This window comes from Myotis lucifugus, unplaced genomic scaffold, assembly GCF_000147115.1.
Source record: "Myotis lucifugus unplaced genomic scaffold, Myoluc2.0 scaffold_89, whole genome shotgun sequence".
Lineage (NCBI taxonomy): Eukaryota > Metazoa > Chordata > Mammalia > Chiroptera > Vespertilionidae > Myotis > Myotis lucifugus.
In genome coordinates, this window is record NW_005871137.1 from 4,541,213 (window position 1) to 4,559,471 (window position 18,259).

Sequence of the window (18,259 nt, forward strand, 5' to 3'; positions counted from 1 at the left end):
ACGGTCGCTTAGGCATATATATATATATATATATATATATATATATATATATATATATTTAAATTTAATTATGAAAAAATCTGTATGTAAGCAGTATAAACATAATTGGAGGAGTTATCACTTAAGAGAACAAGAAAACTCTCAAGGGTACCTTAGAATCTCTGACCAATAACTAAAAGGCTGAGTAAAATCCTATCATTGAAGCAGAAGCTCAAAGAAATCCGCAAACCAAAACCTTGATAATCTGGAGATGGCTTTCTGAAAGCATGTCTTCTGAAAAGCAGTCTGCAAGTCACTTTCTATGATCTCAGATGGCCAGTTCTTTACCTAAATCCATCATTCCAAATTAGTGAAATGTTGGTGTATGAGCAATGTTAACAAAATATTGCAGGATGTCATTTTGTTTTACTAAAGGCAACTAAAATGTTTGACATTTTAGTGTAAGTTTTTGTTTCAGATTTTGTAGAGGAAATTTTTAAAAAAAGAATCGACCTATATCCCTGCCCCCTGCATAATGTCCTGTGATAGTGGCACGCAGGGACGCTCCTACTGTCTGAGCCTCAGGGGCCTCATCTGTAAAATGGGGATAATTGTGACCTACCTCATAGGCTTGATGTGATAATTAGTGATTTGCATGAAGCAGGAGATGAGTAAGCACTCAGACTCTACCCTTCCCTTTCTGAACATACTCCTTTGCTGCCCTTGACTATTTGTTGTAGCCTAAGAACAAAACTTAGTTCAGTGGTGACTGAAGCCAAACTTTAGGTCTTCTGTCCAGTAAAAGTGGGCTGCAGAGCTTGCCTTATTCTTTCAGCCAACATTTTTGGAAACCTCCTATTTATAAGAAACAGTACAAAATAGCTTAGAGCAAAGTCCAATAGTCATCTTTTAGGCATAATTTCAAAAGCTCTTTGTCTGCCTAAGTGCTGGAATGTACACATCACCCAGGGCTTTGAATTAAGGCATTGAAAACCACAATTTTTAAATATATATATATTGTTATAAGGTTAGGATTGCTAACATCACACCCAGTAAGCATAACCTGTTTCTTTCTTTTTATGTTCACTAGGATACATTTGTTTATGGCTTTAAAAATTGTATATAATATGTTACACAAAATTATATTTAGGAAGAGACTTTCAGCAATTGTTTCCATTTTTCTTTTTCAGATTTAGTTGGTTCATTGGAGACTCCAAGATGTGCCCTGCTATGGTGTCTGCTTAGTAACTTTTGAGGGATTAGCCTCTGCCGTGCCCTTTGCTCATGGGTTAACAGCCTGGGATTGGCTCACTCAATAAGTGAGATAGCTCACCCTTTGCCCTTTTTTTATGACATGGAATTCTGAAAAACGAAGAGCTGGTGAGGCTGCATTTTCCAGCTTTGGCCGGGGCTAGCAACCTTTGCATCTTAGGTCTGTCCTCTTAGCATCTAACATTATTTTCTTCTCGCCATTTCCCCGTTGCCGATCATAAATGGTTAACCGGAGCTCTGCTGGGCAATCCCCCTGCAGCCCCCAGTCCATGAAGCCTGCTGTGCCCCTTCCCTCCCTGGCTCCTTCCTCTAGTCCGGCCCCACAGGCTCCCCTGGCCTCTCTTGGCTTTCTTGTTGTTCGCTCTGCGCCTTTGTGACAGCCTAGGGCCTTTTCTTTTCCTCTTCCTTCCTTTCTCCTGGGATAGCTCTATACGCTCTTGGACCCAGTTGAAACAACACAAAGTAAAAATAAATGAAAACAAGAAACCAGTTCTGTGCCGAGCCAGCAGAGCATGTCCATGGGCCAAAGTGGAGCTTTTGGTGTTGCCCTCTGCGTCCCTAGGACCTTGAGAGGCAGCAGCAAGGATTTCCATGTGCAACGAAAAACCCACCCTAAGCCCCAGAGGCAACACTGTGATAACACGGACTGTGAAAGTGGCTCTCATTGCCCTCGGTTTTCCCCTCCGCCAGTGTTCTTAGAAACGGGGAAGTCAACAGAAGCGTCTGCTTCTACATGTTTGGCAGTCGTAGAGCTTATTAAGTAATTTTGAAATTCTTACAATTTTGTTCACATTTCAAAATAAAGTTCATCTGCAGGAGTCCTTGAATCACTTTTTGGGTGCTCAGAGAGATCGAATGCCAGGGCGTGAAATGTCGCTGAGGTAGTTGCAGGAAATTAGCCATCTTCTCTTGTCAGCAGTAGTTGTGTGTTTTAGCTGTTTGACTCACTGCAGCAGTGGGCAGCCTGCTTTCTTGTGAACTGTCGTCAGTTACCTTCCCCAGCACATGTTTTCAAACAAGGCAGGTGCCTCCTGCCTGACTGCCTGCATCCTAGTCACTTTGTGGCCCAGACATCTTCCCACAGCCCGTGGTCTCCTGCACACATCACACTTCAGCAAAGCATCACCTGGGACTAACTCACAACTGTTTTCATATATATTTCAGAAGCTTGTGTCCTTTTCTCTCTTACTCTGGGTTTTATGCAAGTATAACTGAATTTGGACAAAAGATGCTCTGAGAGAGAGAACCCTGTTTTAAAGGATTCAGGGTAGCGCGTTTGAGAGCGATGAGTGCATCTGTGAAAGTCACCTTGTACTTATTCATGTTGTAGGTCCAGACTTGTCCCCAGTGGGTTTGCACAGAAGGATTTGGTTAACAAATGCGTTTTCTCTGGGAAGGGCACTTTCCAAAGTGCTACACAAAGTGCCTGGGTTTAGACACATTGCAGTTATTAAACAAATAGTGTATCATTTTGTACTATATTAGTGTACACAATAGGTACACAATGTTATATGTCAATTACATCTCAATAAAGCTGGGGGAGAAACTGTGTTTTCTTTGCAGTAACTATAATAATAAGAAATGGATACATTTCAAGATGGGCTGTTGTGCGTACATATTATAAATGAGTTGAAAAGTGATTAGAATCTATCTGTGAATTCTTTTTAAAATAATCAGTGTAGAAATATCAACTCTAGGAAGGGAATGAGAATGGCTAGTGTGTGCCTACTATGTGCCATGTCCTGGAGAAAATATTTTAATATCAAATGCAGCTTTGAAATGGCTGGCCGTAAGGATTCCATGACATAAGGTGTGCAGAGCATCTAGCGCCACACTGATGTAATAGCAGACTAATAAATATTAGCTGTTTATTTTATTCCATTCAATCCTTTGATGTAGTCAGTATCCCCATTGTACAGATTAGGAAGACTGAGTCTGGAGTGATCTAAGTAACTTGGACCAAATTTTCAAAATTAGGTTGCAGAGGCAGAATTTAGAACCAGGGTTCTGCTGGACACGCTGATAAAAACCTCTAACCAGGGGTTATTCTTCTAGGCTGCCAGGATGATCTGTGCTAGGGATTTTTTTATGATGGGAAAAACCATCCCAGCTAGAATACAGTAACACCCACTACTGAGAGGCAAAGTTTTCTTTATGGGCAGCAAATTCACATATAATGTATAAGTAAACATTCAGAAAAACATTCAAAGGGCCCATCTCAGCAGTCAACCATTCTTAGAGTCTTTTTTCACTTTCAATAGCAAAGTCTTAGCTCTATGGATAGGTCTATGCTTTTCAAAATCTGTGCATGGTTTATGAAACATGCCCAATACATCAGTCCTGTCCATACCTCTGCTGTGTAAATGTCATCGTCTATGCAAATATCAACTTGTAATGCCAGCTTAAGGAAGTTGTAAGGATGATAGTCCTGTAGCACCTGGAAGGCAAGCTTCCAGGATTTTGGGGGGTTGGGTAGGGTGGGATGGGGGAGTAACTTTTTAACTAGCTGCTATAGTTTTCATCTCTTCTCATGTTGGGAGCACCAAGTGATGCTGGCGACCTCAGTCCCTGGGATACAACCATTGGGCGTGGATGTCAGTGTTGTTCCAATAGCCCCTCTAGATGTGGGCACCAATTAAGGACACCCTTGTTTTCATCTTCAAGGTGCATGGCTTGGTGGCTTAGTGACCAAGTATGGCTGCTGTAGGACAATGATGGCCGTTTTAGTAGTGAAGAAGTTCAGTGGTGTTGGCATTGGAACTGGAAAGGCATTTTACTAATGCAGGATTCCACTTCCCTGTGTTGAAATTCTGGGCAAATCAGTTACCTGCAGCCCAAGCTATAGCTACATGTAGGATTTAGCTCTTGTAATAGACTGACTCTCTTTTTCCTTTTAGAGGTGTGTATATAAGAGAGAATGGAATTAAACTTCAGTTTCACAAATGAATGTGAGCTTAGTATAAAGATAGCAGAGAACAAGGAGAATTGGGGCTGGTTATCACATCATTTTCATTGCAGTTTACTTCCTAGCACTTAACCTAGTCCAAATATTTTCTTCACAACATCGCTACCTTCGGAATTACTCAGATGCTTAGCTGTATTCTGCCGTCTAAATTTATATCTGCAAGAAGGCCCAGGGTGTGCGCATCAAATTCCATGCAAATGGAAAGAACCCGCTTAGGATGCTGTACAGGATGGGACGGTTCCAGAAGCTTTCCGGCCCCGAATTTAAAGCACTCTGGGTCTTCCTCTCCAGGGTTCCGCGGATTCCTACACGAGCAGGCCCTCGGACTCCGATGTCTCCTTGGAAGAGGACAGGGAAGCGATCCGGCAGGAGAGAGAGCAGCAGGCGGCCATCCAGCTGGAGAGAGCAAAGGTGACTCCTGCCCCTCTTTGGCTCTAGAGCGGAATGTTGATCAGCTGCTCTTCCCCTGCCTCGGATTTCTCTGAAAACATCATTTTATGATCATCCTGATAAGGCCCCAGGTTGCAAGGCTTTCTGATCCATTCACCCCTAAATGCGGTTTCGAAACATTCCCGGGGGAGCACTTGCCCGAGACACTGACACTTCACCCTTTTGTGTTTGGTTTGGAGGTGAAGGGTTTGGTCATCTTCCAACTTAGCAGTCGTAGCCAATACCAAGCTCACCACACCCAGTATTGGCAGAGCCGCCTAAGGTTCCAGCTTCACCACCTGTTCCCTGACAGTGGCCTTCGTTTCAGGCCACACTTGTTCTGTGGGTCTCCCTGTTGATCTCCCCTCTTGGTTTCAGTCTCCCACCTCAAGTTCAGCATGAAGTTCAGAACTTGGAACAAGTATTAGCATTGCAGCCAAGACGAGCAACAAAGGCATTGCAAAATAGACCTTCAGATCCCACTGCCCCAGGAATCTGCACCCACAGGAGGCAACAAGTTGCACGTGTAAATGTCAGGATGGGAAGAGTCACATAAGTGTGTTAAAAGAGCTGAGAGAGAATGGTGCCGGCAATGAGGCAGCCTCCTCTGCTCCCACACCTGCGACGTCTGTGCCGGTCGGCAGAGGGGCTTTGGGCCAGTGCCTGTTAAGGGACATCAGTGGGACCCTCACTCAGGTCCTGTCTCCAGCACTGCTCCCCAGCCATGTTCACAGCTTGAATGCACGAGCCGGGGTTGCAGGAACCTTGTGTTCTCATTTGTGGCTAATTTGTGTTTTAGTTTTCTCTCAGAGTCTGTTTTGTGGCCATTGTGGTCACCCAAACGTTGGGGCAGTGGTGTTAGCATATCTGGGGGTTTGTGTAACCTCTGCCAGGTGGCACCAGCCCAAGGGCACTTGGTCCAAAGGCGTTTCGGAACCAGCTTTTGGTAGCTGGGGAGAAGGCGATGAGTGAGCAGCTCTGACTTCCTGTCCACGTCCGTGGGCCTTCCTCTTCCCTGGCAGGATAAGGTATTCTACTGAGTGGGTCCCACAGGCTTTCAGTCTGAGCTGCTCACTCACCCCCCCGCCCCCCCCCACAACCTTTTTATTTAAGACCCAGCACCCGTTTCCTGTATCCAAAGGGGGGGGTGACTAGGGGACAAAGCAGACAGCCCCTCCCACTTCCATTCCTTTTCAATGGTTAAGGGCACATTGTCCGGGATGTTGGAAAGTGCCAGCGCAGGGGGAGGGAGGGTGGGCTGGTAGGACCGAGTCAGTGGCACTGAATCCACAGTTTTCAGTGCCACGTCTGCAGGTGTCTCCATGCTGCCTGACCCAGGGAAACCCAGTGGAGACCCCCCTTTGCAAAGTGATTTCTCCTGCTGCCTGGTCTTATCAATTGTCTTGTTATAATACTACTTTTCAATGTGAAAATTCCTCCTCTGTCTTCCTCCCTCCATCCCCACTCCATGGCTCTGGGCCCAGTCCAAGCCTGTAGCCTTTGCTGTGAAGACGAACGTGAGCTACTGTGGCGCCCTGGACGAGGATGTGCCTGTCCCAAGCACGGCCATCTCCTTCGATGCCAAGGACTTTCTGCACATTAAAGAGGTAAATGGAGGGCTCTCTGCGTCCCCTAACCTGCCACGAGGCCAGGGCCTGAGCTTTGGCTCACGGTCATCACGAGGTGGATTTAGGACACACCTGGGGTCCTCTGGTCACCTTTTAGTCACCGTGCATGACCACGGAGCCGTAGATTCGGATCCGACTTAGGGAAGCATGAGTTCGGCTGGCAGGGCGCCTACCTGAAGGGACTATTTACACGGGATGTGGTCAGTATAAACATCTGGGCTATAACCCTGAGGCCTTGGACCTTGGAACCAACACTAACGAGTGTAATCATGAAGGTGTTAAAGCTAAGACCGGGGGCAGAGGTCTTTGGGAAACAGAAAGCTTAAGGGATTGAGCAGGACAAGGAGGGCTTGGAGCCTCTCAACTGGAAAGGTGAACTAGTGACACCGCACACTTTTATTTACTCAACCTGGGTACCCTGAATCCTACTTCACGTCAGACATGGTACTGGGCGTTGGGGGGACCAGAGGTGGAGGCTCCCGTTCCCCGCTGCCAGGGAGGTCCGAGCTGGTTGAAGAGACTGACAAGTACACAGTTTTCACACGGGGTGACAGGTTCGATGGCAGCACAATTGAATGGGTGTGGTGGGAACCCAGATAAAGAGCTTGGTGGGGGGCGGGGGGGGGGGACCACCACGCTGGGGAGTAGAAGGATCAGGGGCCAGAATGCTCGACAGAAGTGGTGAAGCCTGAGGGAGCCAGGCTGGGGTGGGGGTGTATCCGGTGGAAGGGACAGCCGGGAGCAATGCCGATGATGGCTGGAAGGCAGTAAGCAGGGAGTGGTACTGGGGACGGGCCAGCGCAGAGAGGCTGGAGCCTGACTTGTTTTTTTTTTTTTTAAAAAAAGGTCCATGTGGGCCTGGCAAGAAGCCTGGACTTTATCACCAGGCAGTGGGCTGGAGAGGAATTTTAAATAAAGGCCGGATGTGACCAGCCTGTGTCTTAACATAACTTAGATGGCAAGAGGGTATTGCAGAGGCGGGGGAGACACCGTGGGGCCGGACACTGGCTGTGGCAGACAGGATGGAGAGAGGCAGCAGCTTGGAGAGAGAGTGAAGGGGCAAACAGGATTGGGAGATTTCCCATGGGCAGGGCATATTGGAGAAGGTGACATAAAAGAGAAATGAAGGGTGGAGGCTAGTTTTTCCAGCTCACCTGGAAAAGCAAGGGTCAGCTATCAAAATAAGGAAGGCAGAGAGGAGAGAAGACTTGTTATAGAGGTGGATGTGGTTAGAAGTTTGCTTTCAGATACACTAGGTCAGGGGTGCTGTGAAATTCCCATGAAGATACTTAGTAAAACTTTATCCATATAATCTGGATGCCAGAAAAGCGGAATTGCAATTTTCTCTTCCCAAATGCTAGCCGTTGGGAAGGAGACTGGGCTCCAGTCAGGAGAAGATAAAGAGCTGAGGCGTTGTTTTTAAATTTAGCTTTGCTTTTTCTTTTTTTGTTTTTAAGATGGGAAAGATTTAAGCATATTTTCCATGCTGAGATGTTGAACCCAGTGAACTATATTGGAAGGAAAAGGCAGAGCTGAAGGAGGGAGGGGCTGGAGTCCAGGGGAGAAGACAGCATCTGGAAAATGGGCACAAGAATTAGGCTGAGTCAGGAGGGAAGCCTTGCCTTCCTTCTCTGTTCTGCACAGAATTTTCTGATGTGGCCGGGGGCCTACTTGATAGTCTCCATGGGCTCCACTAGAGGAAGCATTGGAAATTAGACCTTAGAAAAAGGAGAGCATAGAGGTGGGACAATAAGATGAAACCTGAGAATGGAGGAGCCTGAAGAATGTGATCAACATAAACATGTCACTCAATGTCACTGAGGTGCTTGCATGGTAAATATATAACAACTTTGAAAATCATTGTCTTTGAAACTCTGCATTCTACCATGGCATTAGTGATACCGGGACGTATGTAAATAGTTTTAATGTTTTTACTATTTAATACTAAGTGGGTCAAACATCTGGATATCTACAGATGTCTCACTCTCCTTGCATTATACCCATGTGACCTACATTTGTATAGTCACTCATTTGAGATATCGTTCTATAGCAGGGGTCCTCCCTGCAGATATCCAACAGCTATAACTGAAGTAGATCCTTTTCTCATAGACTTAACCCTTTGAGTGCCAACCAATATCCTAGAACAAATTCCTATGCACACTGCACATATCTTATTTTGAAGTAAAAAAACAAAACAGGAACAAATACAATATTTGTATTTGTCAATTTTAGAACTACAAATATTCGGCATCATAAGTAATCTGCACGTAAGTGCCATCTGTCAATAAAGAGTGAACTACTAGCATCTAATAGTGACACTGCAGGAGGAAAGCGATAGAGCTCCTGGCACCTTTGGGGAAGGACAGGTGGAGCGCGATTGAGCTTCCCGGCACTCTAGAGGTTAAATTCTACTGAGGACACAGATAATGAACGTATTAATAATTGCACATCGTGAATTCTTTGGGGGGGGGGGGGGGAATGAACCAAATGCTGAAATTTTTTAAATATAAGGATGAGGGGTTTATATACTTCCAAATATAGGGGTGATCAGAGAAAGCCTTTGTGAGAATGTGACCTTTAAACAGAGACCTGAAGGATGAGGAGAAGCCAGCCTTAGAGCAAGGGGGAACCTTCGAGGACAAGGAATCTGCATGTGCAAAGGACCTGGGGTAGGAAAATAGCCTGGAACAATCAGTTTACTGGGAGAAAGTCATACGGCTGGAATGCAGTGAGCCAGGGGGCCTCGTTGCAGGAGACAGTGTTGTAAAAGTCAAGTAGGGCACAAGTCAGGTAGGACCATTCATTGATGGTGAGACTTCAGATTTTATTCTGAATGTAATGAGAAGTGAGATGAATTTATTTTTTAAAGGTTCTCTGATTGTGGTAGAGACAATGGATGGGAGTGGGATAAGTATGGAATCAGGCAGACCATTAGCATCATTCTAGGTGCGAGACCATGGGTTCGAGCCAGCATGGTGACAGTGAGCTAGAGAGAAGTAGACGGATTTGAGATATATTATAGAAATTCAGTGAAGAGCACAGGTGATGGACTCAGAGTAAGAACTGAAATTGAGCAACTGGGATGGATATTCTTTGGGTGGGGAGAGGACAGATGGGGAGAGCGGTTGGGGAGTGGACACTTCAAAGAAGACACCAAGTAGGAAGTTAGCTATAAGAATCTGGAGCTCAGAGGAAAGGGTTGGGCCAAAGATAATAAATTTGGATCATTTGTTTATGCATGGCATTTAAAGCTGTGATAATGAAGGAAGTCACCTACTAAAAAAAAAGAAAAAAAGAGTAGAGGGAGGAGAGAAGGTAGTGCTGCATCAAACCCAAAGGAATCCCATCCTGCAGAGATGGTGAACATGACAAGATTCAACAAATTAAAACTAAAAAGGAAACTGAAAAGGAGAAATCTGAGATAGAGGAGGAAAACCAGGGCAGAGTGATATGTGGACATCAAGAGGGGAGTGTGTCGTCAAGGAGGAGGCAGTCAGCTGTGGCAAATGTGACATGTCACCCAAGGTGAGGAGTGAGGAATGGACATTGGATTGGCAGCGTGGTGCTCAGCAGCAAGGAAGTCATTGGGACCACTGTCTGGAATTGAAGAGATGGAAGCCAAATGAAATGGGATGAGGAGAGAAGGGGAGTATATTTCAAGTGTAGACAATGCTTTCAAGGAAGTTGACACTGAGAAGGGCATGAATTCAAAAGCAGTTTCCTTTCAAGTGCTGATATTAACAAACAGAGAGAGAGAAAGTGAGAGAGAGAAAGAGAAGAGGAAGAGGAAGAGGAGGAGGAGGAAGAGGAGGGGGAGGAGGAGGAGGAAGGAGAGGAGGAGGAGGAGAGATTAGAGGAGAGGAGAGGAGAGGAGAGAGGCAAAGGAGTAAAGTGTTTGAGTAGGCAAGAAGGGTGGGGTCCAGAACCCAAGTGCAGGGATAGACCTTTGACAGGAAGGGAACACTTCTTCACTGAACGTGCAGGAAAGAGATGAGTGGAGGCAAAGACTGCCTTGGTAATGGGAGGCGGATGAAGCATCAGCTTGATGGAGTGTGCTTTCTTGATGGTTGACATTTGCCTGGAAGACAAAGGCCCATGACCTGAAACATGTGCCCTGGTATATGAATGGTTAAGTAGATTTTGTCTCACCATTCCCATAAAAAATGCCCAACCATATTCATTAGTTGCTAACACCCCGTTTCCAAGGAAAAGCAGAACTTTCAAAGGTAAGAGTTCTCCCCTATTCCATCCTCACGCACACTCGTGCACACCAACATGCCCACCTTGCTGCATTTTATTGCTTTCCCCCAACCTGTCAATATTCCCAATTTGTCCTGTCGGTTGCTTTTTGATCTATATGCTCCTTGATCAATGACCTCTTTAATCTGGCAGTTCGATGCATGGTATTGAGCTGGTAATCCCATGTGGATTAGAGCCACTTGTTTCAAACCTTGAAATATCAGATAAGGAAACATCTTAGAAAGAGAAAGCACTAATCATTTTAGGGAGATCAAGATGAGAATGATTGGAACACTGGGGTGACCTTGCCAGGAAGCTGGCACATGCTCTTGGAAGAGCAACTCTAATGAACACATTTCTAGAATGAAGTTGTAGCCTCTCCTCCCATCCATTGCCTCATAGGCCATCTATCATGCACTGTTTTAAGTACTTTTCAGTAATGAAAAAGCTTACTAGTAAATGTGGAGGAAAGCTGCAGCTCTCCTTATCACATACACCAAATGATGCGCCAATTGAACTCTTGAATGTATACAGTGACTTTCTCTCAAGTGGCTCAAAGAACATTCATTTATGTTGCCTCAGATTCTCTCTGGGCTTTGTCTGTTTCCTATAACTCAGTTAAAACATATTGGGAAGCTGCAGTAACTATTTCAGGAAGCCCTTTAAGGTCACTTGGACACCATTTAATAAATTAGTGTTCCAGTGGACTCACTTAATTTCAGGAAATAACTTAAGCCCCAGGAAACTATGACTCAGGGTCTGTTTTGTCCCCACCACAGTGAAATTTAAGTACCAGGCCTGTGCACCAAAGATGCTAAAAGGGTCCTTTTGCCTTTTGTTAATCCCAAAATAAATATACCTCTTATTCAGGCCTATTATCCCAAAATCAGATAGGAAGGTGGGAAAAACTAAAACCTAGATTGTTCAAAATTTTATATTGGTTCAACTCACGCTTCTTCAGTGCGGTGTCATACTGCATGCCATGTGCGCCTTATGTAGGAGCTGTGTGCAAAATAAAGGCTAAACCCCTCAACCACTTCTTTTTGCTTTTGAGTGTGAGGCTGTTATTCAGAATTACTCACAGTTATGCAGAACTTCGTGCTGTGATGATGCAATGAAACCACCCATTCTTCCTTCACAATGTGTCAATGTTACGTGCATATAAATTCCACATTTTTTCTGAGCTAAGCAAAGTGTACTACGTAAAGTTGTTACATTTTGGAAAAAAAGATACTTTTGGATCAAAGTTGGAGAGTTATCTTGCCCAATACTAATAAAAACAATAAAGGATGTTCTGGGAATCATCTCCGAAGGGTGTGAATAATATCTGCTCTCTAGCAAGCCCTAGTTGAAACTTTTCCTTGAGGCAGGTCGGTTAGATTAAATGTGCCTTCTACCCTAGGGTTCTGCAAATCTATCGCTATAACAGCAGTTTTGCTGACCCTTCAAATGGGTCACACTGACAGAGTCTCACCCTAGATTGACTGAAGTCTTTGCATGGGTGGTTTGAGTTTACGGTCATGGAACTTTATTTAAATAGAAATCCTGGTGTTCCTGTTGGGCTTCAGGCCATTTGGAGGGTTATTTCAAAAAAAATCCACATACACATATATAATATGTTTATTCTTTGTAGGCTTGGGCTTCTTTTTCTTCAGGTAGGAAGGTGGACCTTAATTTGCAAACCTATGTTTGGAAGTGTGGGGGAAGAAAAACTGTACTTCTGCCCTTCTAAATTCTTCTGGCTAGTCTAATAACCAAGTGAACATGAGACAGAGTACCAGGAGAGACAACCAAATTTACTATGTATGCACCTACAGGAGTTTCCCAAGAACAGACTGGGCAGTTATGATGTATATGTCATTCTGGAGCTAAGGAGAAAGTGTGTGTGTGTGTGTGTGTGTGTGTGTGTGTGTGTGTGTGTGTGTGTGGTTTGGCACTGCAAAGGGCAGGAAGACAATTCACAAGGAGACGAAAAAACGTCTTATGGTTCATATTAAACTATAGTTATCTAAAAATAAAAATATAAACTATAGTTATCTATGATGATATCGCCCTTCCTGGAGCGGGTCCTCTAAGTTCTTTTAGGCAGTTAGGGAGAAGGTCAATGGTTTTTTCCTGAGTCTTTCATTTCTTGAAAATAATCAGCTTAAAGTAATATTTGGGGTGGCAGATTTTGGGGTTGTAAACTCTGCTTCCCCTCAGAAGATTATAACTCTTCCTCAATGAGAGCAGATTACAGAGAGTTTCATGGATTTTTACCTAAAAGCTTTTGACAAATAGCAGACTATTAAATGTTTTCATTTTAGACTTGCCTATCTTACCTTCCAGAATTTCAATTACATCGGTGCATGTTTAGTCTCATACAATCTGTTCCCTAAGAATTGGCTAAGGCTTTTTGATAGGGACCAAAGGAATCCAAAGGTTAGGACCTGACTGCAGGCCAGGGATTTGCAAACTGTTGCCCGTCTGCCTTTTTTTTTTTGGACAGAAAAGGTTTATTGAAGCACAGCCACACTTACGTGTTTCTGCATTGTCCGTGGATGCTTTCCCATTATGACAGCAAATTCAAGTCGCTGCAACAGAGAGTATATGGACAGCATAGATAAAAAGTTGTAGACCCTGCCTTGTGTTTATCTACACTAATAAAAGACAAAGATGCTAATTGACCATACCTTCGCTACGCCCATCAGCCAATCAGAAGAGTATGCAAATTAACCCAACAAAGATGGCCGTTAAATTTGCATACTGCAGGCGGGGCGGGGCAGCACCATCTGCCACCTGCCCCGCTGCCATCCAGGCCTTCTATGGGTGACCGGAGCGGTGGGGCAGGGCAGTGCCATCCGCCACCTGCCCCACCGCGGAATTGGGCCTGCCGTGGGCGACCCTGGGTGCCCGGCGTGGCGGGGCGGGGCAGCGCCATCTGCCGCCCGCCCCACCGCGGGATCGGGCCTGCCATGGGCGACCCAGGGAGGTGGGGCAGGCACTGTGGGATAGGGCCTGCCATCTGCCACCCGGGGAGCAGGCCTAAGCCAGCAGGTGGTTATCTCCGAGGGGTCCCAGTCTGTGACAGGGCACAGGTCCGGCTGAGGGACACCCCCCTCCCCTGCCAGTGCACAAATTTTTGTGCACCGGGCCTCTAGTATATATATAATATAGTACAATATATATTATGAATGGTGGTTCGTCCTTCTGGTCCCTGAAATTAATAAGTGGGATGTGAAGATAAGTATGTTCCTATTGATAGCAGTTTTATTTCTGCATTCCAGAAGTATAACAATGACTGGTGGATAGGAAGGCTGGTGAAGGAGGGCTGTGAGATTGGCTTCATCCCAAGTCCACTCAGATTGGAGAACATCCGCATTCAGCAAGAACAAAAAAGAGGACGTTTTCACGGAGGGTAAGCCTCCTTCCTTTCTATAAACATTGGGGGTGGTGGGGGGGAGGTGTGGGAACATTAGGCGATATTTTCAAGTTTGCTTCCTGGGTTCAAACTTTGTGCTTTCAAAGTGAAAGATACTTTTCTGTGTATGAGGTGTTTCTGAAATGGACACACAGGTGTTTCAGATATTCATTCTCCCTGAAGCTGGGCACCACTGGAATCCACATGAGTTGCCGCAGCCTCAGCAAACGCTGCTTGGGATCTAAGCTGTCCTTCATCAGGGTCCCTAGGGCATGGTTCTCAGTACAGGAAGTGGGAGCTGGCCTGAGAGGGCATCCTGGCTCTTCCTGGTTCACTCTCAGAGACTGTCTCTCTAGTTGGCACAGAATGCAGTGGTCCATGTGGGTCCTGATACCAGTAGCATATTCTTCATCTAGGGCTTCTTGTGGCACCTGCCATGTCTTGGTAATAAGGGAAAGACTCTACCTAGCTTCAGATGGATCCTCCTCTAGGGAACTAATGAAGTAGCCACATATCTCAGGGTGCAGGTATTTCAAAGATCCAGGGGTACACCAGAGCTTGAGAGAAATCGGACTCATATGGAGCCTGCACAGGTGAGCCTACACGGAAGCTTTGATTGGATATGTGTTGTCATTTTTCTGTAAGTCCTAAAATAGAAGCAGTTCTTTCTCTTGACCCTCAACCTCCTTTTTCTGTTAGATCCTTTTCTATTTCAATAGCTCCTCTGTTTAGGGGTCCTGTTGCCTTTGGCATATGGTAACCTCTTAAACAGTGATAGAAATAAAAGTACAGTCAACCCCACTTTTACTTATCAATCTTGTTTAGTATTCGACACTCCTATAATATTATTAATTATTGATTCCTCTTGTTCCCCCTACTCTAAATTTTCTCTCTCTCTGGATGCTCTTTAAACACATCCATACTACGTTTCTGCCTCAGGACCTTTGTACTTGCTGCTTCCTCTTACTGGAACTCTTTCCTTCATATTCCCACCAGATCATTCCATCATCTGCTTCAGATCTTCGTTAACTATCACCTTTTCAGTGACCCCTTTCCTGCCACCATATTTAAAATTGTACCCATTTCCCATCTCCATCCTGACTTAGTTTTCTCTGTTGCATTTATTAATATGAGAAATACTATATATTTACCTATTCATCTGTTTGATACTAATATCTCCCACAGATAGAGTCTGTCTCTATATGTGAAAGGATTTTGCATTTCTCCCCCCACTGTTGCATCCCTAATTTTTAGAACAGTGGATACTCAATAAAGATATGTTGAATGAAATAATAAGTGTATTATTATCATTTCCAAAGTTGTTAGTTTACTTATTATTTTTATTACTTATCCTTTTCCATAATATCATTCTAGACTTAAATCCTTTTGAACTGAAAGCTTACTTTGCAGAAGGTGCAAGAGTCAAGCCAAGAGCTACAGATATGATCTTATTTTCTTTATACTGACCCTGGGAGGTGTAGCTCCCCCGTCAATAGATGAGGAAACTAAGACTCAGAGATGTGATATGATGTGCCAGGACAAGAAATCAGATCGCTCTGACCCTGGGGACTGTACTCTGAAGCATGGAAAAGGAGGGACAGTGGAGAAGTGGGGAGGTGGGCTCCTGAGGGCCCCCAGGGGCTGCAGGGAAGCTTCCAGAGCCAAATGAGAACAGTGCTGATGATCTTCTATCCTGGGGCACAACACTGTCAGTGCTTAATTCTGATCCCCACATAATCGCTTCTAAGAAGAAACATTTCTTCCAGCTCTTACTGCTTGCTTTGAGCTGTGTTTGACATCGGAGTGGTGCCCTGGTGAGCTTGCTAGTGAAAAGCAAGCTGCTCACAAAAACATTCTTATGCCTAATATCTGCATTGAATAACTAGAAGAGATATTTATGCAAAATATTTCCAGGTCCCAGTTAGTTCTCCATTTTCTCTGAGAAATGAGGTCAAAGAAAACATTTGGACAGACTCTTGAAGTTTGTCTCTGTACAGGATGTGGTGTGTTTTGAATTATCTAGGAGGATTAAGGCCAAAGAAAGCTTTGTGCTGTCAAGCCCTATTTTCAAAGGATCTGGGGAAGGACTCTTAAGTTCCTTTTCTATATTTTAGGAAGTCCAGTGGAAATTCTTCTTCAAGTCTTGGAGAAATGGTATCAGGGACATTTCGAGCAACACCCACATCAGCAGGTGAGGGTTTCACCTAAACTCTTTTTAATGGAATGCATTCATTGCTTAATATTTGCATATACATGCAAGAATTCTTACTGATTTGGAAACTATTTAAAAGGCTTGATTTTAAGATTTTTTTTCCTACTTAATATGTCTTTCCTACTCACATGTCTTCTATAGTAATTTGATTTTATTTAAAGGTTAGTTGTGGTACTAAAAATTTAGATATTTGTATAATTTTGAAAAATCTTATTTACCTAACATTGTGTAAACCCATCTGAAGCTAGTTCATTATTCCATTCATGAACCCAACAGACTTTAAGATGGTGAGGACCAATTCAAAAAAAAAAAAAGTTGTAGACTCTCAAGAAAACACTCTGTTTCAGCTTCCATGGGCAGCTGTGGAGATTGGGAGGGTTGGGCCCAGATGACCTCAGTTCTCACTGGACAGCAGACAGCTGAGCCCTGAAATGAATGGTAATGAAGGGAGAGTGGTGGCCCGATCAGGAGTTGTGCATTTGGAAATTGTGGGGGTATTCAAGCAGGAAGTTTCCTCCCCCCACACTTCCTGACTCCTCTGGGCTAATTTCATTCTGGCCCAGAATTGATGCTGCATTAGGGCATCCCGTGTTACCAATTCGGAATGACAAGTCCAGGCTCTCTCCTGGCCCAGACCTGCAGGGAGCGGCATCAGTTCTGGAACAGTTCTGAGTGTGTGGGTGAACCCAACTAGGTCTCTGGGTCGCCCCCACATGGACTGGACCTGCTTGGGTGGCCACAAAACCACCTTAATCAGATATTGAGTATATTTTGCCTCATCCCACTTGGGATTTAGGGCATTATTAGTTGGACATTTAGGGCATTGCAGCTTTTCACTATTACAAACAAAAAAGAATAGGAATAACTGGTTATAAACTTATTTGAATTTAGGAGCAGCCTCGTAGGAAAAATGTATCAGTATCCTGGAATGTGAACCAAAAGACTGACGAATACATAAAGGATTGCAAAATCCAAAAAGAATGAGTGACTGCGGTGATGATGATTATTTTGACCAGAATTGTTATTCTAAGTTTCTCTCTATCACATTTTATTTGCCCAAGTCGACCTCAGCCGCACTGTATGCCGCGTTCAGCAGGAAGCAGCCTGTGGCCCGATCTGGCCCAGAGCTTCCAGTGTTGTTATGAAGTCCACCCTCCCCACCCAACATGAGATCAGGATGTGAGGTCACTCACACAGGGAGGAGGTGTCTGTCTTCTCATGTCCTCAACATCGGCCCAACCTGAAGGCAGTAGTAGAACCGTGTTCTGCAGAGAGGGTGACAGTGAAATGATGAGAATTACAGGCACAAATGGGCGTGTTATTCCATCTTTTAAAGTCATGTACTATCATTTGCAGATATTACATATTTTGATATGGCTCTCATTGTTGTCTTTTAGCCAAACAGAAGCAAAAAGTGGTAAGTGAGTATTTCCTTTTTAAATCTACTGTTAAGGTTTCTCTCCGCATATGCCTGCAATGCTCCATTTCAGTGGTCCGAATGGCTATAAAATAAGGGATGAGCCTCGTCGGTGGGGGCCCGTGGTCATCAATTTTTGTTTGACCTGAGAATTATGAATATTGTGGCTGATGAGGAGCGCACTCATCCTCACCTTGTCACCCGTGTCAAATCATCTCTTTCAGACGGAGCACATTCCTCCCTACGATGTTGTGCCATCCATGCGCCCGGTGGTGTTAGTGGGGCCGTCACTGAAGGGTTATGAGGTACAAACACCAGCCTGTTCTGCTTCATTCAGTTCTAGATCAAGAATCTAGGAAACAGCGACTGAGTGCTGGCTCCTCCAGGGCCTGCTTACAGATGGGTGCCCACAGAAGCCACCTCTCAGCCTGTGACGGGGATGGGGCAGTGTGGGCCTTGGGGCGCCCCTTGCCCTTTCTCCCCGCTCCCCCAGGCACACTTCTCATCTATGATGTATCACATTGTTTAGAAATAAATATCTCCCTCAAACTATTGATAATGGCAAGTTCTGTTAAAAGGTTTACTCTGCAACACATTCAAAGAAAAGGACTTTATCTGTCTCAAACGTTCCCATTCCCATTAGATATAATAGACTATGAACAGCAGAAGGGGACATATAGGCACTTTGCCAGCCAAACCTAAACCCTCAGAGCACCAA

The 18,259-nt window shown here is 44.7% G+C and overlaps 1 protein-coding gene across 4 annotated transcripts in view; it reads left to right on the forward strand.

The window, feature by feature from the left end:
• CACNB4 (calcium voltage-gated channel auxiliary subunit beta 4) overlaps positions 1–18,259 on the forward strand; it is a 225,773-nt gene that overhangs the window by 174,138 nt on the left and 33,376 nt on the right. For all 4 annotated transcript variants that reach the window (XM_006091279.3, XM_023756121.1, XM_006091280.3 and 1 more), the window contains 6 exons: positions 4,508–4,627; positions 6,130–6,252; positions 13,779–13,909; positions 16,027–16,103; positions 17,522–17,541; positions 17,766–17,846. In XM_006091279.3, coding sequence (XP_006091341.1) covers positions 4,508–4,627; positions 6,130–6,252; positions 13,779–13,909; positions 16,027–16,103; positions 17,522–17,541; positions 17,766–17,846 — 552 coding nt within the window. The remainder of the gene's footprint in view (positions 1–4,507; positions 4,628–6,129; positions 6,253–13,778; positions 13,910–16,026; positions 16,104–17,521; positions 17,542–17,765; positions 17,847–18,259) is intronic.